Source organism: Rousettus aegyptiacus, unplaced genomic scaffold (assembly GCF_014176215.1).
Source record: "Rousettus aegyptiacus isolate mRouAeg1 unplaced genomic scaffold, mRouAeg1.p scaffold_m13_p_10, whole genome shotgun sequence".
Lineage (NCBI taxonomy): Eukaryota > Metazoa > Chordata > Mammalia > Chiroptera > Pteropodidae > Rousettus > Rousettus aegyptiacus.
This window is the reverse complement of record NW_023416285.1, coordinates 49,233,368-49,259,374: the sequence shown is the minus strand read 5'-3', so window position 1 is coordinate 49,259,374 and position 26,007 is coordinate 49,233,368. Positions and strand designations below refer to the sequence as shown.

Below are 26,007 nucleotides of genomic sequence, written 5' to 3'. Positions count from 1 at the left end.
CAAAGCTAGGTACATCTGAGAAAGACAGAAGGGATCTAGTGAATATCTTTTTTCCTAAACAAATTTAAGGGCAGCTCTCAGGTATTTTGGGTGTCAGAATTATCTGAGAAGAGTTGAGAGTTGTCTCCTGTAGGCTCTGGAGTCAGGTGGTCTGGTTTTGCATCCTGTCTCTGCATTTGTTAGTTGTATGGCTTGGGGCATGTAACTTAGCCTTGGTAAACTTTAGTGCTTTTGTTGGTAAAAATTAAAGAATGGGGTTTAGGGGAGATAGGAAGGAGAGAAGGGGAGAAATAAAAATAGACATCTCATTAAGGGTGTTGTAGAGATTGATATAATGCTTCACACAGTTTCAGGCATATGGTAAGCATGCAATAAATAACTATTATCTATTTTATTATGAATATTATTATTTTCCTTCCCCAACTAAAGTCAGCCTTTAACTGATTAAAATGTGTCATGTACCTAATGTGTCATGTGTATTGGTACAAAACGAACAAAAAACAAAAATGTATTAAGAAACACGGCTTTGTGCAATAATTTAAACCTTTTCACAAATCAAAAATTTAGAGATGCTATTAGATAGTAAAATTAATCAACTTGCCATTATTTATGTCTTTCAAGTACTGTAATAAATGCTGTTCAAACACAAAGATGGATCTAATTTGGGACTTGCCTTCGATAACCACAATCCTGTCATGGAGATGTCAGTGTTATGATTGGGAAACAATGGGGGGACACTGGAGGGAGCCTCCTGGGGATCTAGCAATGTTCTATTTCTTGACCTGAGTGATAGTTCTATAATAATTAAGTTATGCATTTATGTTGTGTGTACTTCTTGGTGTATGTATTATATTCACAATTTTAAAAGTCTTTAAGAATGGCATGTGAATTTTATCTCAATAAGAAAAAAATGGGATATTACTGACCTTGGATTAAGAAGTGGTCTCTTAGATACGGCACCCAAAGCACAAACAACCAAAGGGCATTTAAAAAGGATAAATTGGCTTTATCAAAATTAAAACTTTTGCTTCAAAGAACACTCAAAAAAGTGAAAAAGACAACCCACAGAATAGGAGAAATATTTGCAAATCATATATCTGATAAGGGTCTAGTATCTAGAATATATAAAAACTATTACATTTGTCAATTATACCTCAATAAAGCTGAAATAAAAATAAAATAATAAAAAAACTATTAAAACTCAACAATGAAAAGCGATAAATAATCCCATTGTAAATGAGCACAAGATTTGACTAGACATTTCTCCAAAAAAGGAAGACAAATGACCAAGAAGCACATGAAAAAATGCTCAACATCATTAATTATCAGAGCATTGCAAATCAAAACCACAATAAGGTACCACATCCACTAGGATGGCTATAATGAAAAGGACAATAACAAATGTTGACAAGGGTGTGGAGAAACTGGAATCCTCATTCGTTGCCAGTGGGAACATAAAATGGTGTAGCCATTTTGAAAAACATAATTAACAAAAAGTTAAACATAGAGTTAGATGACCCAGAAATTTCACTCCTAAGTGAATACCCAAGAGAAATGAAGCCATATGTTCACACAAAATCTTGTACATGAATATGTATAGCAGCACTGTTTAGAAGGATCAAAAAGTGAGGGAAACCCCCAAATGTTCATTAACTGATGGATAAATAAAAAAAGATATCTATGCAGTCGATTATTATTCAATTATGCAAAAGAATGAAGTACTAATTCCTGCTACAACATGGATGAACTTTGAAAACATTTTGCTTAGTAAAAGAAATCAGTCATAGAAGACCACATATTACATGATTCCATTTGTATGAAATGTCCAGAATAGGCAAGTCCATAGAAACAGAAAGTAGACTAGTGGTTGCCAGGGGCTGCAGGGAGGCAGGGCTTAGGGAGTGACTACTAATGAGTACAGAACATCTTTTGGGGGTAATAAAAATGTTATGGAATTAGTGGCAGTGGTTGCAAAACACTGTGAATGTACTAAACAAACACACTGACTTGTATACTCTAATAAGCTGAATGTCATGACAAATTAATTATATCTCAATAAAATAAAATATGAGACAGTTTCATGCTTTATAATGGTTGTATTTGACTGAATTATAGAGTGTATGAATAGAAAACAAATTTGGAAGTATAAATTTGATTTGGGATCGAATTATAAGGGGTTCCATTGCTGGGAAGTTGTCATTGGAGAACTATTAGAAGTTATTGAGAAAGTAATATGACTCGGGTGTGGTTCATTCAGGATTTTAGTCCAGCATCATTTTCATCTTCATCTCTACATTTCTCATAGGCTTTGTACTAGAGGGTACAAATGATTTTATACTCAGTAGTTTAGTTTTGTATTAGAGAATATATATAATTTTAGAAAATTTTCCCGAAGAACTTGATCTATACTAGCCTGGTAAATTGGACTATGGATATATAGAAGCATGGCTTTCTCTTAAAGAAAAGAAGTGATAGAAGATGAAAGTGAGATTTTTGTTATGTCCAGTAATACACACCCCTGATTTGGAGAACAGAAAGGGGAAAATATATTAGTGTATCAGTCCAGGTCTCAACAGGACACTTACAATAATTTGATGAGAGCTGTCAAGAACTGTGGAGGATCAGAGAATTTACCCTGCTAGCAAGCTAATATGTTTGCCTGTCACAGTTTCATACATGCTGGTAGAAGAAACAAGACCCCTGGGTCACAGACAGAGGACTTTTTTTACTCTGTGTTTTACCAGGGTCTATTTCTATATTAGAGAAAGAGATAACTATTTAAAGAAATTTCAGAAATATGATCAAATTAGTATTTGGAAGTTCTAATAAATGTATTATAAAATAAAATCTTAATTCAGAGATGTATAAAATCTGTGTCCTACATTGCTTTTCAAGTATATGCTTATTGGACATTTTGAAAGCTTATAAAGCAAATGTTGGCTTTTAGCACTGAACTCTATAAGGTGCAATAGAATGTTAAAAAATTCAAAGCAAATCACTTGAACTTCTACACTGCATTTAACTTTCTCGACATAGTTCTTTTTAAAAATTTTTTTTAATTAAAATTATTGGGGTGACGATTAACAAAATCAAATAAGTTTCAAGTATACAATTCAACAGTATGTCATATATATATTGCATTGTGTCAACACAGTTCTTTAGAAGGACAGGTTTGGTAAAATGTGTTAACTAAAGATTCATTATTTACACCAGCCTTCTTTAATCTAATATTCCATCGTGGGGAAAACAAAATAAAAAACCTTACAGTGAATGAGAAAACATTCAGTGGTAAATTCTCCTAATGTTTTCTACAATATTCCCTGGTGTCCATGTGGTTTAATCAACACAAAATAATACTGTTCTAAAGAAATCCCTTCATTCTAGAAATCACATGAAACTATCTTGCCTGTATGATTATTAATTTTTTTTAAAGCCTGATGAAATGCATGGACATACAAAATAATCTTAGAGCAGCCATGTGTGCAGAGTATTTCTACGAGTCAGGCAGTGTGCTGAGTACTAGCATATGGGGGGAAATGAAACTTTGGGGACTCTGGAGTCTGAATCTGGAGGTGGTAACTTTTTAGAGTAACTTGAAAATTCTTGGTTTTGAAAGAGTCAGTTACCTAATTAGGTTAGAGAAGTATGTGTATTTCATATGCAAGGAGAGAGAATCTCTCGATCTAGACTCCTGAAGCAGTATGCTTCAATTATATGACTTGTACTAAACACTGAAGGTCTGCCCTAGGATCTGTTTTCTCTAGTTTTCTAAATGTTGATCCCTCCATTATTAAAGAGACTTGGCCTCCGAGCATCAGATTACTGCCTTTCTTGTAAACCAGCTTAGAGGCAACAAAATCCGATTTCTCTCTAGAAAAAAAATTTTTTTTTAATCTAAGCCCATCTATTTTTCTGTTTCTTGGTTAAAGAAGAGCTGCAAATAAGTCCATGGGCCTATTTGGTTATCAGCTTTACTTTCAAAAGATCTGATCATGTACCCTTTTGTCCTGTCTTAGATATTTGCTCTGGGTAATTTTTTTTTTTTTTTTTGGTCTACTGAAATGTCTTTCTTTTTCTTAAGCAGAAATAGCAGAAGATTAAGAATTAGGATGTGTAGCCTCTCCTTTCATCCCTTAATCCCCCATGTATAACCTACTGCATTAAGACAATGCTTCTGAGAATGCGTTATGGGTTTCTGTGGCGAGTGTGACTGCCAATGAGGTGAGATAGGCTCTACTACTATTTCTGTGAGTTTGGAGAAATAAGTAAGGATTTAAAGATATAAGAGAATGTTCATGAAATGTATCTTCACTAGTTCATATGGTTGAAATAAGAGAGGATGAAAGCAATGTTTCTTAAAGTAAATAAGATTTCATTTAATTTGATGTGGGGCAAAAAAAAAAAAAAAGGACAGCCTCTCTTAGGAAACTCAGATCATTGCCCCTTGCTGTAAGACTGTACATAATTTATCCTTTTTCTATTTTTGCCTGACTTGTTTGGAGGCTCGATATCATTCTTAATGCTCAGTTACAGTGATGATATTAATTTTAAACTTTTAAATTATTGTCATAACTTTTCTTTCTACTTTATCACATATTTGTATATATAGTTTGTATGATTGATATATACGTGAATGTATATATGTGTAAATATATATATTTCTTATAAAGTCATCTATAATTGTCTTTAGAAAGATCCGAGATATAAATACGTGGTAAAGAACACGTGAGGTGTGAAGGATGGTTCTTTTTCTGTCCATAATGTTCAGTTAGCATTTTCTTTTATCTTGAGGGAACACTAAAGCTCATTGTGAACAGGGAATATAGAAAGATGACATAAAACAAAAGGCAAATTGAAAAGTAGGTCTTGAGAGAGTGGATTACAGTTCAGCAGGAGCAGCCTTTCAACTTTCCTTTCTTTCTAATACCAGGGATTTTACTCAGATTGCAAAAATGTGGCTGAGATATAGTGACTTGGAGCCCCAACATCTGTTAGCAGAAAGTAAGAGGGCTGTGATTACAATCTAAGTTTCAGAACCTAGGCGGTGGGCCTGACATTTGAGAAACTGGCCAGGGCCAGCCCTTTTGTCTCCTTCCCTGCCCCCCTCTTCCCCACTTCCGTCTCCTGGACCCCAGCTCTCATGCTCCTAGTCACACCAGCCAAATCGAGAAAAAACCGAAGCCCTCGACCCTTTTTTCTCTACTCTGCTGACCACAATATAACCGCCCTATGTCTATTCCCTCAAGTCTCTGCTAGGAGATGGAATCCAATGTGATTAAAAAAAAAAAATTCATAGTGAATATTAAATAATAGAAGAACTGATTTCCTTCTCAGATCATATAACCGTATTGTAGTCACCTTTCCATATTGTTTCAATGTCTGGTGTATTCTCTGGATTCAAGAGTTGAGAAGTCAAATTAGCAGTCAACTATCTCTTGCCCCTCTGCTTCATGTCCACACCTTTCTGTCTCTAAATGATAGCAGCCTCCTGCCAATTGTGTGGACTCTGGCCTTTTTTTTCCCCCTTTCCTTGTGAAAAAAGAGGATATAAAGCTCCCTTTGGCTCAAATTGGTAAGAAGGGTTGGAAAGTAATTGAGCTTTTTTCCTAATATAAATAGAAAAATTGATAGAACATTTATGAGAGAAGAGTTACATATTTATTTGTTTAGAACATTTTGTTTCAGAAATAAGTATCCAGAGATACAGTGTTTTTATGAACCAATCTACCTGATGTAAATGGGTAAGTTATGTTTGTTGACCTATGTATAGAGGCTTTGATGCTTTAGCATAAAAGAGGAACTAGGAGTGAGTGTTTGAGACATTCTGGCAGAATGAATTGGGGGGGAGTGGAGTTAGTTTTGGTCAGGCAATCCTTTAAATCAGACTATAAAAGGCAGCAGTATCTCTACAGAATGTTGGCTTGGCTGCGCCCCACGTTTTGCCCAGCAGTTCCTGAAAGGGCTTTGTCATCACCTTTCTGTACTTCCCCAAGTCATCTGAAAATATATAGAGGAGAGAATAATGTGATCAGGGGCTCCAGTTGTATTTATTGCTTAGGTACAGTGACAGTAGACACAGGGATGTTTCATTATTTTTATGCTTTATGTGTCTGAAATGTATCATAATAATTAAATGTTTGTTAAAACTAAATAGAACAAATAGTTTTAGGGAATTAGTCCTACATAGTCATAAGATTCATTTGCACAGATGATGTTAATTTGATCATTTCCTTTTTTTTTTTTTTTACTTTCTTACCCCTTAAACAAACACATATGAGATTTTATAGATATGACTAGTTGCTTCCCACTCTCTCTGACATAAAGAAGAAAAAGTGTGTGCACTGCCCCTTGCTTAAAGATCAGCAGTTTTCATTTCTGTTGGTTGGGATGGAAGTGAACACAAATGTGTTTGTTTGATCAATAGGCATAAGTATTTGCATTGTTAACTATATTTACTTCAAAAGCACAGAAAGTTGTGTATTGAATTAGCAGTTCAAAAAAGCCAGAGCAGGTAGTGGATGGCAATCGGTATATTTTGAAAAGGATTTTTAAAATATGCAGAGAAAGATTATTTGCCTATAATAAAATTGGTAATTTATAACCACATTCTGGATTCAAACCTCTTTTCTAAATATTTGTATTAGATGGGTCAAGACAGTTGGGTCGATCATGGAACTTTTCCTTGTAGAGCCTCATGAGTGTTGTCCATGCCTACTGGGGACAAGCCATATAGTCTGGCTGACCAACCACTATAAGCATTTCAATCCATTGGAACATATTTAATAATTCTTGTTTTAAAAAATTTAGTTTTTTGGCAATGATGGGGAGGGGGAATTCCAGGAAAGAAAGCCACATGCTAGTATCTTAGTAGTAGCCAGGACTACTCTGTATGGCCATGAGATTTTGCTCTGCATGACTCCTGGGGACACCATTCCCGTAGATTCCAAAATGAATGACACTGTCCGTGGTTGTGCAATGTCTCAGTCCTAGTGGTAATCATTTATTTGGCGATGTGGCAATGCTTCCAGAAGTATCCCTTGTATAGGACAAAGGTCTACTGTGTGTCTTATATGCTTCACTATTAACCCTGTAACTTGTACTGAGTAACTACCGAATAAGTATCTTTTTGGTGAAGAAATGAGAGAAAGGTAACTTTAAAAAAACAGCTTTATTGAAATACAATTCACATACAAAATTCATCCATTTAAAGTGTACAATTCAATGATTTTTAGTATATTTATAGAGTAACGCAAGCATCACCACAATCAACTCTAAATCATTTCATCACTCTCCCCCCAAAAGCCCATACCTATTAGCAGTTTCCTTTCCTCAGCTCCTTGCAACCACTAATCTACATTCTGTCCCTTCTGTATTTACCTCCGCTGGACATCTCATGTAAATGGAATCATACATCATGTGGCCTTTTGTGATTGACTTTTCACTTAGCATAATGTTTTTCAGGTTTATCCATAGTTTAGCATGTATCAGGACTTCGTTTCTTTTTATTGCCAAATTGTATTCCATTATATGAATATGCCACATTTTATTTATCCATTTATTTGTTAGAGGATATTTGAGTTATTTCTACTTTTTGGCTATTATGAATAATGCCGTTATGAACATTCACATATAGATTGTATAGACATATATCTTCAATTATCTTGGTTATGTACTTAAGAGTAGAATTGCTGGGGAGAAAGGCAACTTTTAATTTAGAAATCTCCATTATTTACTATTATGTTAAAAGTCATTAATGGTGTGTTTCTGGTTTGACTGGTAATTCTTGGTCCTGCACCAATCTCCCCCCACCCCCCACCCACAGCTATGGTGTGAATCAATAGGTGAACCACAGAAAACTGAATTGTACTAAACGTTTAGTCTCTTCAAATGGGGTCATACTTACATTGAATTCGTCCTGATTTATTGTTTTGCTACTGCACTTGGAACAGAGACAGTATTCAGTAAGAATTGGAACTATAGAGTAGAAAACAGAGTTCCCTGTTTCCATTAGTCAACTCTCAAAGGATGGATGGAGCCAATTTCAGATTATTCTAGGGACTTTGCTTTCTTAGTTCCTTGCCATCCTTCTTTCTTTTGGCTTCGTTCGCTTTCCATTAGTGCCACTTACTGAGCTAATAGACCTGAAACACAGATAATTCAGCCAAAGTATTTTTATAGTCTTTAGGTGAAAAGAACTTTTAATACGTATGTCATCATGGTTTTTATGTGCCTTGTAAAATGTGTCGTTTATCCTAAAACTATGAAGAAGTTGCAGTCTGCTTCTTTCAACCTATTCTTAGCTTTTGGTATTGTGCTATCAGAGATATTATTAAAGATGGTACAAAGAACTTCCAGTATTGGAGACAAATTGTTTAAGTGTATAAATTATATCATTTAGTTTTTTAAAAGGAAGCCACTAACTGAGAATAAGGACCACCAGAAAGGTTTTAAAAAATAGACTATATTTTTTAACATAGAAGTAACTTTATACATTTAGGTGCTCTGGTTATAATTTTGCAAAGTAAACATTACCTCGGAATTGAGATCCCAGGATTAATGGACTTGTCAAAAGTCTGATTTTTTAATGAGTCAAAGCTATTCGAACTATGCAGACATTAACGATTTTCTTAGCAGCATGTATATTTCAGTAGAAAGTTACAAAGCTTCCGCAGTGAGAAGGGTGCTGTTTGGCTTTTAAGAACATTGTTTCATTGAAGAGGAATAAAATATGGACTCCCCTTTAAGCAAAGCAGTTTGCATTTCTATTGTCCAGGTTTCTTAAAACCCTGATAAAGCATTAGCCCCACAGTATCCAGCATTCCCCATTTATTCTTCTTGGGCTCTTTTCTACAGAATGAAATGGGTTGATTTATAGGCTGGCTTGAGGTTTTGAATAGAGAGCTTTGGGAAAATGTTTAGGATGCGTTCCAGCAAGACTGTTGACAGGTGGCCAAGCCAAGGGAAAGTGTATTAGTAATAACAGCTCACACTTACATAGCTCTTAATCACATGTGAGGCAGTGCCCTAAGCACGTTGCATGTATCAACTAACTTGATTCTCATGGCAATCCTATGAAGTCAATCCATTTTTAGCCTTAATTAAGCTGAAGGAACTCAGGCACAAATAAGTTAAGGAACTTGCCCAAAGTCACACAGCCATGATTTGAACCCAGGTGGTCTAGTTCCAGAGTGAGCACCCCTAACCACTAAGTGTTCCTGCACAGATTGGAAGCATGGAGAAACTCTCACACCTGCCTCTGACCAGAGCTCTGGAGGAAGGAGGGAGGGAGGGCTCAGCTCCCTGCCTGCACGTTGCCAAAATGAATGGTGAACTTAGGCATTATCGCTGCATGGATAATTTCAGAAGGCAGAAGAAGCATTCGTTGTATGTAATTCTTTTGTAGCCAGAAGGTACCTGCAGGGTACAGATCTTGCTTATCTTTAAGATACATACACCTTTTATCGTTATTTGTCAAACAGAGAATGAGTACCATAGGATATGTCTTTTATTATAGCTGGTTTGTTTTAACTGGCAAAAGAGTCAAATTAAGAGAAGTCACAATTTAAAGATGAAAAATCTAAGTCACAAGACCATAGCAAAGTGAGAAGAATGTAATTCATGTGTCCATTTAATCCCCGGTGTGGCCTTTAATGTCCAGTACTTAAATTTATAAAAACCATCTAACTGTGGAAACAAAGAGCCACCATGTCTTCGTTTCTGCTTTTTGCAGTTGCACAGATGAAGATGATGATGAAGGTCAGATGAAGATTAAAAAAAAAAAAAATACTGTTAACAGCTTCTAGAAGCATAGTGTGCTTTGAAAGAGTGAGTCAAGACATGAGCCAGGGTTAATGGCCTCAGAACAAATAAAGGCCTTCTTGAGGACAAAACGAGGTTTTAGAATTTTGGCCAAAGCTTTCTTGAAGAATGAGCATAGCCTAAAATGTTTCTACCCTGTGTCTCTCCTTAGCCGAGTAGAGAAGGACAGATAATCAGTTTATAAAATGGATATCCAATGGTGGATTAGAGGTGCAATAGGCCAAAAGAATAGTTGAATTTTATTTCACCAACTGAAATCAGCTCATTGAGGGCAGGCACCATGTATATATTACCCGCTTATACATTTTAATACATAGTAGAGTGCCTGCTACTTAATAATGAGAATAACAGAAAAAAATAATAATTACCACTTGCTAGCATTCACTATGTGTGCTATGTATAATCATCCCCTCCATTTTATGAAAGAATAAGCTGAGCCTTGGAGAGGTAAGTCAGTAGCCAAGTATCACACATGTCATTTAACTACAAGTCCTCTTTCTTACCTACTGCAACTCACTGTGGCTGACCTTAAGAATTAGGCTAAAGGTTTTGGAATATTTTCCGTGCTTCATGGGAGAATCCTTAAAAGCTTTCTGAACAGGAAGCATGAAAAAGTAATATCTAGCATGAGGGCAGAACGATTTGGTGGCTTTTGTACTTTAGTCCGGCTGTGAAGGGAGGGATAGGGTCTGAATTAATATTCTAGGTTAAACCCCAAAGAAGAGGAGAGATAGAAGACTCTCAGAAGGGATGGATGACCTTGAGACATAGGGACTGACTGGTTATCGGAATTAGGGAAAGGAAGGAGTCTGAGGTAAATCTGAGGTCTCTGGAACAGTGAAGAAGGATTGCCGGCATCATGAATAGAAATAGGGAAATCAAGAGAAAAAGCCAGTTTAGAAAGACTGTTAGGCCTGCGGTGATGTTTTAGGCCTGCGGTGATAGCAGGGCACTGATGTGCAGTGCATACCGGTTAGTGGGAAGCGTGGCAGTTTTTTCCTTGCTGTCAGAGCCTTTGTCTCACTCCGTAGAAACTAAAAAATATGGATTCTTGCTTTCCTGGATCTCATTGCATGTGACCGAGCTCTGCTCATATGACACAAGTGGATACCTGCTGGAGATTTCTAGAAAAGATTTTTTTCTCTCTGATGATAAAAGGTCTAGTAAGAAAAATTCTTTCTTTTTGGCTTTCAAATGCAAGTTTATCATACAGGGAGCTGCTGCAGCCATCTTGTAATCTTGAGGTGTAGGCCAAGAAAACAGGCGGGAGGTTGACTCAGTCCTGACACGGCTCCTGAAACAACACTGGAACCATCCATCTCTTGACTTGTAATGTGAAAAACAAACAAACAAACCCCTGTTCTTCAAGCCATTTTTGGTTGGGCATTCTCTTATTTGTAGCCAGAGCATCCAAATTGATGTAGACTTTATGCAAGTCTGACATTACCTCAAGATCCAAACCTGGATGTATTTTCTCTTTTAGATATTAATTTGGGGAAAACACTACATAGGGGGTGATCATCAGAATTGTCCACTGAAGCCTGTGGAGTTTCTAAAAAGGAGAATGCACTTCGGATGCCATTTCTAGAAAACGAGGGCTCTTTAACAAAAGTATCTAAGAGTCAAGCAGCCTGGCGCAGATCTGAGACCCAGTTTGCTGCTAGGTGAGATTCCCTGGTAGGTGGCAGTGTTGAAGTGTGCTTCTCAAAGGACAGCAGTTCTTACTGGTAAATCGCAGCATTCCCACAGCCCTTAGATACCAACTAGGCACAGGAAGCATTTTCTTCTTTCAGAACTGCTGCTCTTTTCATCTGCTTCCTCCCACCTTCCTTGCTGGTGTCTGCTGCTGGCATGGAGGCATGTTGAGCCCAGTGATGGATGTGCACTAAACGAGAATTGGCCCGCTTTGTGGCGCTTTTGAATTGCGGTGGGTATGCATTCTGAAGATCTGAATGACTGATTGATTGAAAAGTAATTAGTTGCAGAATTTCAAAATGTGGTTCAAAAGGTACAAGTTAGATTTCACAAAAGTCAACACTTTCTTTATACACTCTTCTCATTATTCATTTTATACTTTTCAGGTTTACAAAATTATTTTAGAATTTAGTATCCACTTCACCATCTGGCTCCTGAGGTTGGTGTGTTTACATATAAAGTTTATGATAAGAAAATTCTTGTGAGAGAGGAAGGAAAAAAAAAAAACCAAATATGTCCTGACTCTGCATTAATAACTACCACCCAGGGAGAACATTTAATCTTTTGGAGTTACCATATTTATCAATAAAAATGTTTGCCTAAATGATGTGTAAGATCCTGTCCACATGAGCTTAGAGTTTCTACTACTGTAGGCACAGATTCTTGTGTTCTGCATGAAGGATGGAGCCAGGTTTGGGTCATCCCTACACTCATCTCTGAGAGAATGCACCTGAAGATAAATAAGAATTTTGCTGGAGGTATAATTTCAACAAAAATTAGTTCTGGTGGTAGGATTCTGGGTGGAGATGCCAGACAAAATACAGGACATGTAATTATATCTGAATTTCAGGTAAAGAAGAGTTTTATTTTATTTTACTTTTTTTTTTTAGCATAAATATATACCAAATATTGCATAGGGTCTACTTTTCCTAAAAAACTATTCATTATCTATTTGAAATTCAAATTTACCTAGGAATCCTATATTTGTATTTGCTAAATCTGGCAACTCTAATTCTGGGAGGAGTAATTGATGATAATGGCATCAGTGTAAGTTGCTTAAGAAAGGGTAAAGGAAGAGCTGCTGGAAGGTTCTGCAGGCTTGATAGGTCTGATGTCTCGGCCGGGGTTGAGTGGGTTCAGCCAGAGGTGAGGGGAGTGAAAAAACTGAGGTGTAGACCAGAAATCGGATGAGAAGAGAGCCCTCCTTCTCCTTTCTTGTTCTTCGCTTAACCTTGAGCATCACTACTACTCCCTTTTCTTTTCACCCTTAATTGGCTTTAACATAAAATGAGAATATTAATTTTGTATTATCGGCTGTAGTTATGACATCCTTTTTCATGGTCTTTGTTCTGAATTTTGAAATGAGTAGGTTGGCCTTTGTTTATTTTTCTCATTCTCCATGCTCACTGCCCCCTCCCTAATTAAATTGATTTTTGCAGCCGTGTGCCCTCGATTGATTTTTCCTCCTCTGAACTAGCTATTTCTCAATAGAAAAGTGATTGCCAAATTTCTCAAACTCTTTTCTAAATTTCTGGGCCTTTTTAGATTTTATTTATGTTCATCATTCAATTGCCTGTACACTCTTTACCCACATAGAATGAGTCTTTCCAACAAAGAGAGTCAAAATTGCATTTGGATTTTCACCCGGTGTGTAGCTAGCTGCCTGGAGCACTTCAGAGGCAGAATCAACATTGTGCACTACTAGCTTTGTCCCGTTTGTCAAACAAGATCACTTAACACCTCTGGGTTGGGCAACTGAGCTTTCCCATGAAGTGAGAGGACTGCGGAGCTGGAGGAATGGAGGAGTCCTCTCCCAGATGGTAAGCATTTCAGGGCACAAGGCCTTTATGTCAAAAGTCGCAAGAGAATGATGAGAAAAAGAACATGCTGATACTGACTCACGCGTGATACAAGGTATGGCAGAGGTAGGTGTCTAATGATAAGGGGATGTCCTCCTACCCCCCAAAACGTGGGTAACTGAGAGTAACTACAAACCCTGGCTTTTTAGTTATTTATCCCAAGATTGAGTGGTGGGAGGCGCTGACTGTGGCGCCCTCTGTGTGGTGCTCTGAGCGGTCCTTGTGTTGTAACCTTTGGGACCCAACATGCCAGGTATGGAATTTTGCAAGTAGAAGTCATTGGTCAAGGTCAGTTCTAAAGGTGTTGCTTAAGTTTGTCACCTATGCAATCTGATTCAAAGGACAAAAGGCTCTTCCTCTTTTTAAAAAACTCTTATCTACCTGACTTAAAGTGCCTGCCAGTGAGCTACTAATGAGCCCAAAACATTTATTCAGAAAAACTTTCTTCTATGTGGCAGGCACCAGGGATACTGAGAAGAATGAATGGTCCCCACCATCCAGGAGCTTTCAAATAAATTAAGCTGATGGGTAAACAAAAATGTAATGAGCACTGTAGTTCACACTGGGTTAGGAGGGTGTTGGGGGGGTGGTGAAACTGAGGTGTTCAGCAATGAGAGGAAGACAATAGATGTAGGTAAGGTTGTGGGTTTGGCGGTTGTAAGAGCTGTTGTTGGTGCCATAACAAGTTCCCCTTAATTGGACTGGTGTCCCTAACCCTGTGCTGCTGTATCAGCTGGAAGGCTCCCAGCTGCACTCTCCCGTGGAAAATTTCCCTCTGCTAAAAGAGTATGAACCCTTCCCCAGAGCTGGCTTTTAGCCAATGACTGATAAGAGAGTCCAAAAATCTGGCCTCCTTGCCTCAAAGTCGACAACTCTGTGATGCTACTTATGCTCCAGAGATCCTGTAGGATCAGGCTGAGAACAGACTTCAGCCGGAACCACATTTTGCCTTCCGTGCCATCCTGCCGCCCCCACTGCCTTACGGGGTTCTCCTGAGAACGCCTCTCCGTAAATCACTTGCACCTGTGTCCCTGTCTCTGGCTCTACTTCTAGGAAACCCCATCTGATGGGAGAGGAGCAGGAAGTTGATGTGGTTCTGGTGCTGTGGGCTCTTATTTTCTCTGATGTGGGAGACATAGTAGACAAGGTTGCTGAGAAGATTGGCGAATGTCTGATGTGGGGAGTATGTGGCTAATCTGGGGAATAAGAGCAGCATTGATTGTCAATGTATGTGAGAGACCATGACATTTTCATGCACCAGTCTGTACTGTGGTTTCATCTTCTTCAGCACTCAGCAGCCTAGATATGAAAACAGATGGAGATGGCATAGAGGTATAGTTCTGACATATGGATGCCCTAGGAAGATAAGGGACCAGGCATGATAAGAAAGGACTTGAAGGCAGGAAGGAACAGTTTGGGATACAATGGAGATGTCGGTGAACAAAAGATATTGTTAAGATCAAAGAATATGTGCGATGAGCACAACACAGAACACGTGGCAAGATTAGGAGGCTAGAAAGATTGTTCAGAGTTTGGAAGATAAGAATTTAAGATTTGCAGGTTAGGGCATTTCTACCTAAGGACAGGTCTAAGATAGGCCATAAGCATGGGTGTCTGAATCAAGTGGAGGGAAGTTTCTGGGGTAAGGAGGTCAAAACACACTGCAGTGTTAGAAAGTCGAATGGGCCATCCTCATGGATGCTGTCAGCATTGATGAGTGGTGAAGAGCAGAGAAACTCACACTGTGCATGTAGCTCTCACCTGCCCCAGGCCCAGAGATGCCGTCACTTCTTGTATCTAAGACTTCGTGCAGTGTTCCTAATGAAGGCACCAGACACAGACAGATAATGCGAGCTACAAGATTTCCTAGTGAGACTTTTTCTTGGTGGTATATAACCCAAGTCATCTGTTAACAGCTTAATTTCCATCTTTCAGTTTTCATGGCATCACAGGTTCTCTTGGACTAGTTCAACTTCCTAATAAATCTGTCAATCTGTCAGGAGAAATTCCACTTTTATTTAATCTCTCTCTCTCTCTCTCTCTCTCTCTCTCTCTCTCTCTCTCTCTCTCTCTCTCTCTCTCTCTCTCCTGTGTGCATGCTCTCTTGCTCTCTCTTCTTTCCTATGCATTTCTACTTGCTATTCTAGTCTCCTAATTACCTTGCTAACCCAGGCATTGAAGAATAAGGAACACCAGGACATTACATGAGAGGCAGTTGAGTAGTGGAAAGGATATGTGCCTTTGATTTTGCCTAGAATGTTCTTTATTTCTTCTTCATTCAATTAATTCTTACTTAACTTTTAGGTTCAGTTTAACTGTCACTTTTTCTCCCCAGACTATTTCAGAACCCTTCCCCCTTTATATATTCTAAAAGCACCCTAGTCCCCCTTTTGACTCATTACAGTTGTAATTATATACACAAAAAAATTCATTGCTTAAGGTCTGTCTCATCTGATGGAATGTAACCTTTCTAGGGACAAGGACCATCTTCGTATCTCTAGCTCCTGGCATAGTGCCTTACGTAAACATAGTGCTCAATAAATATTTGTGGAACAAATAAGTGAATGTATAGTGAACTGAGAGTTAAAAATCTATTTCTAGATCTGTTTTTATTTAGCTGTGTGATCTTAGACAAGTTACTTCAGCTCTCTGAGCAAAATGTTTTTATTCGTTTTAACATTGTATGACTTCTTATTTCACAGCATATCAGGCAAATACCTTAATAACACTTAACCCAAAAAGTGTATCTGGGTGACCTAAAACTTCTCCTGGAACTTCTTAAGGTAGCTTATTTGTAGAGAAACTATTTTCCTTTGTGTTTTAGTAATCTATTGCTAAGTAACAAATAATTTCCACATTTAGTGCCTTGAATAGTAATAGTAATTTATTATCTTAAAGTAAGCAGGAAAAAGGTAATAATAAAGAGTGAAAACTAATGAAATAGAAATAGAAAAACAAGGAGGTAAGGCAGTGGACAGTGGGGACATTTGAAGAAAGAATATTCAAGACAGAGGGTGTTGCTAGTCCATGGACTTTGAGCAGGGCATGCCTGACATGCCAGAAGGCCAAAGAAGATGCCCCAAGTGGCTGCAGCAGAGCAAGCAAGGAGGACAGGGGTGGGCAGCCAGATCGTGTCAGAACACTTGACCACCTCAAGGACTTTGGCTTTCCTCTGAGTGAGATGGGGAACCACTGAAGGGGTTTGAGTCCAGTGGCATGATTTGAAGTGTTTGGTCCTTTCCTTTTGTGTGAATTTTAGTTTGTTCTCTTGATTATAGTTCTACTGGTTTGTATTTCCTGGGTCATGAGACAGAGCAATCTACATTTATATGATCAGAGATAGGCTGCCTCTTCAGGCGGGTTTTTATTTCATGTTTGTAAATTGAGAGTTTGCACTTTTGGTTCTTAGGGAGTTCACACAGAGGGGTAACCACTGTGTCCTAATGGCAATTTACCTGCTGTATGCCTACCTCACTTGAGATGGGTTGATGCTTGGAAAGATAGATGGCTCAAGGAAGATAGATAGATGGGTAGATAGATAGATGTAGAGCTAGATAGATGAATGGATAGATAGATAGAGGTGGAGATGTATGAACAGATCGATGGACGGATGATAAATAGATAGATAGATAGATAGATAGATAGATAGATAGATAGATAGATAGATAATAAAAAAGGGAGAGGACAAGGGAGAGCGTTTTCTTAGGCAGTATATAAGGAGGACTGGTTGACTCTTTCTTTCTTTGTGAATCACATAGACTTCTTAAGTAGCATGGTTGAATTAATGTGACCTTAATTCTACCCTTTAATGATTAAATATATTCTAGTTTAACAAAATAGTAAGTGGTTTCTGCTTATCTCCCAAAGGCAGGGGAATGCTATGGAGATTTGGTGCTGGGACATCGCCAGTGGATGGGAGGCATATTTGCTGAATAACAAGAGTTGCTAACAAAACTGAACTTTGCCCTTTTGATATGGGAATACTCAATAATACCCTGGATCTTTTCTTTTGTGTTCAGCTTTATGCAAACACAAAGTACACTCTTTCTGACTTTGCTGTAACCCATGAAACTGAAGAAGGAGAAATTTGAGTCTCATAGAAAGCAGTTTCACCAAACCTGCCTCTTGCATTTGTGTGACAGAAATGGAAAACCCCAGTATTTTCTAACCAATTTTGTGAAGGAAGAAACGTCCCCGGCAGTAATTAGCATAGGCCCATGATATGAACAGACAAATCTACTTCTTTAAAATCATACATTTTAGAATTAGAAGCAAACTAAGAAAGCATCCCATCCTCCCTCATTGTACAAATGAAGAAGGTAAGTGAAGTCCGGAAGTGCTTATTCACACCTGACATTAGTCTATACTAATTGTCAGAAGCCATGTGGCATTATAGAAATAGCACAGGCTCTTTGGAGGTCAAAGTGGGACTCATATCTCTGCCACTTTAGCTGCTATGGCCTTGGGCAAATCACATTATCTCTTTGAGCCTCACTTCTCTCATCTGTCTCTACCTCGTGGGTTGGTTGAGAGAATTTCAAAACATAATTTGTAAAGTCCTGGCACAGAGTAGATGCTCAGTAACTAATAATTATGATTAGCTCCCTTTCACTGTCAGTGAAGATACAGAAAAGCCATCTCCACAGACACTCAGTATAATTACAGGATTTAAACATGTCATCCAATGGCAAACTCGTTTCAAGCAATATTCAATATACTAAAATTCCAACATAATTCAAGATAACAAACATCTCTATATAAGGTGTAATGTCAGCTACTATATATTTAGATCAAAAATAAATAAGAATGAGATGTGGTTCCTGCTTTTAAGGAAATGAGAATAGACATATCTACATGGGGCTGTATTTTGGTTCAGCGCTACCAGAGAGGAGTGACACAGGTCTCTGGATGCACAGAAGAGGATCCTTGTGGATGAGGCACTCAGGAAAGTCTTCTTGGAGAAAATCATATTTGAGAGGTTTTTTGGAAGGTTTTAGAAAAGAGGTTAGAGAACATTCCTATTGGAAAGGACTTCTTGAGCATAGGCACAATACAGGATATATTTAGATTTAATAAACTTATCTGTTTAAATGACCATAGAGCATGTAAAAGGGAACACTTAAAATAATAATAGCAGTTATCACTTATGGAACACTTGTTACCTGCTAGATACTTCTCGTGAATTCATTCTTTTGCTTATTATACAACTCTATTAGGTAGATTATTCTTATTATCTTTGTTTTACAGGTAGAAAACTGAGGCATAGAGAAGTTAGATGTGTGTGGCAGAGCCAAACTTGGGGCCAGGTTGTCTGACTCGAGTCATACGTTAGGTTTGACATTAGTGTGTCCGATTTTCTCCTTTTGCTCCTCCTCATCCATGCTCTGCCCTTCTCCTTGTTCTGGGCCCCAGGAGGCTGAGCTGCATAAACTCGATCAGCCAGCTCCCTTGCCCTCTGGTTTCCAGTGGAAATAATGGAAGAAAATTGGAGAGTGGGCCTCAGGTTTGCTGGGCTTGCACTGCTCTATGGAGGGCCACCTCCTTTGGCAGCCCTCTCCTGCAGATCTCAAAGTGTTTCAAAACTATTCCCTCTCTTTGTGTCTGGGCAGCTGTTGCTGACTCCAGAATACTTCACCTTCCTTTCTTAGTTCCTTTAACTCTGTCCCTATCTTTGTGAGAGTGCAATTTTGGGGTCGTAGGACAATCATATGTTTGGCTTTAATAGATACTCCCAAATAGTTTCCTAAGGTGGTTTTACCCATTTATACTCCCAGTAGCAGTATGTGAGCATTCTAGTTGCTCTACATACTCACCAACCCTTTTCATTTTAGCCATTCTAGTGGGTATACAGTGGTGTCTCATTTTTTTTCCCTCTCTTTAATTCCCCCCATTCCAATTTTCACCCCTGACCTATGGATGTTGCCATCTTCCCTTAAGAAATGGATCTCTGAAGGCGGGGCGTCTCCTCCCACACGTTCGTTCCTGGTGCACACTTGGGGCCTGACGCACCCGGGGTATGATCTGTGGCTCCCCGTGGGGCGCAAACCCAGGACCTTCTGCATGTAAAGCAGACATGCTAACCACTACACTATGGAGCCGCCCCCCTCATTTTGGTTTTAATTTGCATTTCTCTGATGACTATGAAAATTGGACACCTTTTTATGTGTTTATTAGACATTTGGATATCCTCTTTGGTGAAGTATCCAAGTCATTTGTCTATTTTAAAATCAAGCTGCCTGTATTTTTTTAAATTGATTTGTGAATATTATTTATATATTATGGGTACAAATCTTTTATCAAAGATGTGTATTGCAAATACCTTCTCTCACCCAGAGGCTTGTTTTTTTATTCTCTTAAGGGCAACTTTTAATAAACAGATGTTATTATTTTTAATGCACTTTAATTATAACTTTTAATTCTTTATGCTTACTTCTTTTCATAGTTTTTTAAAGATATGTTTGCTACTCCAACATTATAAGGATGTTTCCCTATGCTTTCTTCTAAATGCTTTATAGTTTTATCTTTCACATTTGGATCTGCAATTTATCTGGAATTGATTTTTGAATGTGATCTGAGATTAGAATCCTGATACATTTTTTCTTATATGGCTATCCAGTGGACGTTAATTTTTGTCCCTTAGTTTACTGCAGTGTTACCCTTTTCATAACGTAAGTGACTGTATATGTGTGGTTTTATTTCTGGACTCTATATTTTATTCCTTTGGTCAGCTTCCTTCTGCCAATGTTGCACAGCCTTGATTATTATCACTTTATAATGAGTCGACATCTGGAAGTGGAAGTCTTTCAATTTTGTTCTTTTTTAAGATTGTCTCAGCTATTCTTAGTCCTTCTCATCTTCATTTTCTATTTTAGGATCAGCTTGTCAGTTTCCACAAAAAGTGCTTAAACTTTGATTAAGATTATGATGAATCTATACATTAATTCATGAAAAATGAACGTTCTAGCATTATGGAGTCTTTCAATCCATGCACGTGGTATAACTCTCCATTTATTTAGGTTTTCTTTAATTTTGCCCAATAATATTTTGAATAATCAGTGTAGAGGTCTTATATATATTTTATTAAATCTATTCCTGGGTGTTGCATGTGCTATGGTAAATAGTTCGTTTCTTAAAAAGTTATCTTCTATTTGTTTGTTGCCAATATATAGACATATAACTGATTTTTGTATATTGACTTTTTATCTAGTGATCTTGTAAATTCAATAAAGTATAATATTTATAGAAGACTTGTTGTATATGTTCTTTATTATTCCTAGTTTCCTAAGATTTTGTTTAAATTCAAGAGCTTTTATCAAAACCTTTTTCTGCATCTCTTAAGATGTTCACTTCTGTTTTGACTCAACTCTAGAACCCAATATCATAGCCCTTTCCCTGGGCTTGGCTCTCCCTCCACATTCACAAAACTACATGAACAGAAACTGGACAAAGAAAGAGCTGAACCAGGGAAGTGGCAGTAGACATGGAAAAGAAGAAATGAATGTGAGAGACCTTAATGCACTGTATTGTAAATTATTTTGTATGGTCACCTATTAGTATAAATGAGATAGAATCAGAATTCCCAATTTTAAAAATTTCTTCCTCTTTTGATAAACATTATAAAAACCTCACACCTTTGTTTAATATTTGTTATAGAAACAATAAGCAATTTTCCAAATATAAAATTTAATAGTGACTACATTTTTTTAAATTTCATGCCCAATATTCCCCCATACCCAAAGCCACTTTCTCCTAATTGGAGATCATTAAACTATCATCCATGAGACACCATTACATGGGCGCCAATCAGCTAGCTGGTTATGCAGTCCATCCTCAATACGGCCCAAGTGTCCCTGGACCATTGGTATAGGCAAAAGTATATGAGGACAGTATTGACAATGGGGTTTTATTATTAAAAGGTACAGAGCTGGTCAATTTTGGCACAAGTTACAGGTGGACTCTGTAGAATACACACTTATGAATTTCCAATTTTACTAATATTTAAACAGTTTGATACTACGCAGTTACTTCATTCTTTGCACTTTAGACTTGAATTTAAACGAGCCCCAGTGCCCTCTTGCGAACATGAGAGAATGTACGAGGAGTATAACAGTTTTCTTTTCATTCTAAGGACTACATTGTGTACTTGTGTCCCTTTGATCTAAGGCGAACCTAATGGTAGAAAGACCTCAAGTCATGGAGCCAGGCAGAGTGCTGCAACTTACTAGTCCTGTAAACTTAAGATTCTTTATCTGATAAACGGCAATAATAATAATACCCACTTAATAAGGTTCTCAACAATGTTAAAGGAGGTTTAAAGAAGTTCTATTTCTAGTTTCCTAAGATTTTGTTTGAAAGTATGAATGGGTATTGAATTTTATTGAATGCTTTATCTGGATCTTTTAAGACGACCACTTATATTTTGACTCTAGGACCTAATACCACAGCCTGTTCCCAGAGCGTGGCTTTACCCCACTTGATATGCATATAATACCTAGGCCTGCACATAGTAGGTTCTTAATGAATGGCATCTGTAAATATTATCAGTAATATTTACAGTGAATCCAGAGGGCAAAAAAATACATGTAGAATACAGTATCCTAAAACTATTTGGCTACAGATACTTGTACCTTCCCCTCTGCTAGTCCCATTCTACCTCATTCCTGATTCCTTGAAGCAACCACTCAACTCTTAACTATTTCTTTTTATATTTGCAAATATATTTTTACTAACATCTATATGGCTTTTTCTTGATTTTTTTTTTCAAATATAGGCACTGTCTATGGACTTTTTATTATGAAAGATGAAAATCTAGCTCTGTTATATTACTCCTTCCGTACTCCCCTACACACACACACCCCCCACGTGTGCGCGCACACACACACACACACACTCTCTCTCTCTCTCTCTCTGTCTCTCTCTCTCTCATCCTCATTTATGATCCTGTTTATGTTAAAAATAATTTAATTATAGATTTGTATATTTTGCCTTCTCCACAATAACTAAAAAGATGAACAAAAGCAGAACAGGTGAATGCTTACAAAAGAAACTTGGATTCACATTGTTAATGTTGTACTTAGTCTTAAATGAGTCAGAGATAAATTTGTAAAGAAAAAGATTACAATTTACAATAACAATAGAGTTTTCATTTAACTTTATGCAACAATAATCAGAAAGGATAAAAGAAAATTAGTCATATCTGATCCAACAGGAAGGCTAAGAAGGATATGAAAGATCTAAAAGATGTGACAGAGATAAATTTGAATGTGCCTCCAGATAGAATCATGTGAACAAGAATGGGTAACACACAAAAATTGACCTTACATTAGATTACCAAACAATTTCTAAAGCAGCTGCACTATATCACATTCCCCCCAGCAGGGTTCGAAGGCTCCGATTTCTCCACGTTCTCACCAGCACTTGTTATTACCTGTCTTTTGATTATAGCAGTCCTATAGTAGTCCTAGTGGGTATGAAGTGTTATGTCATTGTTTTGATTTGCATCTTCCTGATGGTTAATGATGTTATGCATCTAATCATGTGTTTATTGGCCATTTATATATCTTCTTCAGAGAAATGTCTATATAAATTATTTTCCCATTTAAAAGATTGGGTTATTTGTCTTTTTATTATTGAGTTCTAAGAGTTTTTTGTATACCTAGATACAAGTCCCTTATCAGATATACGACCTACAAAAATGTTCTTCCATTCTTAGGGTTGTCTTTGCACTTTCTTGATAGTGTCACTTGAAACTCAAAAGTTTTCAATTTTGCTAATGTCCAATTTATTAACTTTTCTCTTGTGCTTTTGCTATCATATACAAGAAACTATTGTTTAACTAAGAGCCATGAAGATTTATGCCTATGTTTTCTTCTAAAAGCTTTATAGTTTTAGATCTTCCATTTAGGTCTTTGATATTTTGAGTTAATTTTTAAATATGCTATGAGATAAGTGTCCAATTTCTTTTTTTGCATGTGGATATCTAGTTGTACTAACACTATTTGTTGAAACCATTATTCTTTGCCCCCATTTAATTATCTTGATGACTTTGTCAAAATTCAGTTGACTGTAAATGTGAGCATTTATTTCTGGACTCTCAATTCTATTCCGTTTTGTTTATGTCTGTCTTTCTGCTAGTACCATAGTGTCTTGATGACTTCATGGAGAGTTTTAAATCAGAAAGTGTTAGTTCTTCAACTTCGTTCTTCTTTTTTCAGTTATTTGGATATTCTGGGTTCCTTTACATATGAATTTTAGAATTGGCTTCTCAGTTTCTACAAAGACGTCAAATGGGATTTTGATAGGAATTGCACTGAATCTGTAGATCAATTTTGGAAATATTGCCATCTTAACAATATCAAGTCTTCTAATCTATGAACATGGGCTGTCCTTCCATTTATTTAGGGTTTCTTTAATTTTTTTAACAGTGTTTTATAATTTTCAGAGTACAGTTGACCCTTGAACAAAATGGAGGTTAGGGGTTCTGACCCTCCCCCCCCCAAACAGTTGAAAATCCACATATAACTTTTGACTTACCAAAAACTTAACTACAGTTGTCTCTCAGTATCCACAAGGGATTGGTTCCAGGACCTATCATTAATACCAAAATCCATGGATGCTCAAGTTCCTTATGTAAAATGGCATAGATCAATGCATATAGTCAGCCCTTCAAATCTGTAGATTCCCAATTGCAAATTGAAAATAGTGTTTTTGATCCATGGTTGGTTCAACTTTGGGATGCCAAACCTGTGATATGGAGGGCAGACTGTATATATATATATTTTTTTAATCTGTGTATAAATGGACCAGTTCAGTTAAATCCCATGTTGTTCAGGGGTCAACTGTATATGTGTTGTACTTCTTTCATTAAATTTTTCCTAAGTATTTTCTTCTTTTAGATGCCATTATTAATGGAATTATTTTGTTCATTTTATTTTCAGATCACTTGTTGCAAGTATATACAGACTGTTTTTAAAATATAAATGTGAATGCCTTTCCTCTGGTATACAGTCTATATTTATTGCAAACTGCTGCCTATTTTATTTCTCTGGTTTGTTTCGCTAATTTATTTACCTGCCTAACTCCGAAGAACATCTGAGTTTTTGAACCTAGATTTAAAGCATTTAAAAGGTTATTTTTTATGTAGATGGGTTAATAAGGATAATTAACAGATAATTCTTAGTTTTTTGAATGCTTCATTGGGAATTTCTGTCTATTTACCTAGTTTTTTTCCCCATATACAGCTTAATATATCAAAAAGCGAACTTGTTCTTATCTGATCATTTAGGTTACCCTAAGTCTGAATTCTCAGATGGAGAAGGATGATGGGATATACATTGTTTTTTAATATTTCCAAAATTCAGGTTATTCTCAACAGTGTTCAGAGAAAATCTGAACACTTCCAATGTTGATGAAGAAGGGTAAAAATGGGTACTTTCATTGATGATACTATAAAATGTACCTGATTTTTGGAAATCAGTTTGCTTATAACAAAAACCTCAATAAAGATTGTAACCTTCGTCCTGTAATTTCCCTTCTAGAAATCTATCATAACAATTCTAGTAAAGACTTATACATAAAGACCTCATCGGTATTATCATATAGTACAAAAATGTTGAAATAAATTTAAACGTGCCATAAAAAGTTTATCTTTGCATAGGAAAAGCTGACAGGAAACATGCCAAATTGTTAATAATGTTATCGCTCAAGAATGGGTGATTTAAATTTTCTTTGTAGTTTACTTATTCTTCTATGCTTTAGGATTAATAACAATGATTACTTTTATTACTAGAAAAGCATGTTTTTAAAAAGTGGTTTGAGAATTTTAGAACATTCTTCAATAAGCCAGAGAGCTTTACTGATATAGCAATTAGCCAATGTCCCAAACCTCCCAAGTAGGGGCATTATGATGGTGCCGCTGAGTGTCAGCCTGAGGGCTGGGGCAGGGGGGCGGGAGAGGGGGGTTCAGCTCCTCTTCTGTCGGTTCCACCTGTGCCCAGAGAGAGCTCTTCCTTTTCTGCTTCTCTTGTTGGGTAGCTGACCCTTATCTCAAGGCCAAAAGATATGAGGTCAAGGGAGATTGGAAGAGACTGCAAAAAATTCCAGGAGCCTTTTTCCTCTAGCTAAATAAGAGTGGAGTTTGGCCTCTCTTAAATTAAATATGTTCTCTCTGTTTTCTGCATTTAGACAGATACCTAAATTATTGTGTCCATTCTTTCTTTCCCTTCAAATTATTGTTGGAATGGCTAGATGTTCTATAGCATTGGATCACAAACTTGAGAGGTATCAAAATCCCTTGAGGGCTTGTTAAAGCTCAGATTGGCAGACCCCACAGCTAGAGTTCCTGACTCAGTAGTGCTGGGGTGCCAGTTGAGAATTTGCATTTCTATCATGTTTATGAGTGATGGTGGAGCTGCTGATCTGAGGAGCAAAAAGAAAGGAAATCACAGGACATACACAAAGAAACTAAGTGAACGGAACCTTAGGGAATCTCTCCTACTTTCAATGTGAAGTGAAGCTAGATGGGGTAAAGTTGATGCGATGAGTTATGATAGAGTTAGGAGCACAGACTTTGTACTGTACAGACCAAGTTTGAATCCTTTCTCTGCCAAATGTGACTGTGGTGATTTGGGCAAAT

At 37.2% G+C, this 26,007-nt stretch overlaps 1 protein-coding gene across 2 annotated transcripts in view; it reads left to right on the top strand.

Annotated features, from left to right (window-relative positions):
- The window catches only part of SHROOM3 (shroom family member 3), a 279,842-nt gene that overhangs the window by 28,796 nt on the left and 225,039 nt on the right, over window positions 1-26,007 (top strand). The window contains exon 1 of one of the 2 annotated variants that reach the window (XM_036227825.1): window positions 13,416-13,439. The exons of the other annotated variant lie outside the window; for it this stretch is intronic. Coding sequence (XP_036083718.1) covers window positions 13,431-13,439 — 9 coding nt within the window. The 5' untranslated portion in view covers window positions 13,416-13,430. Of the gene's footprint in view, window positions 1-13,415; window positions 13,440-26,007 lie in introns of those variants that run through there. 2 annotated transcript variants of the gene reach the window in all.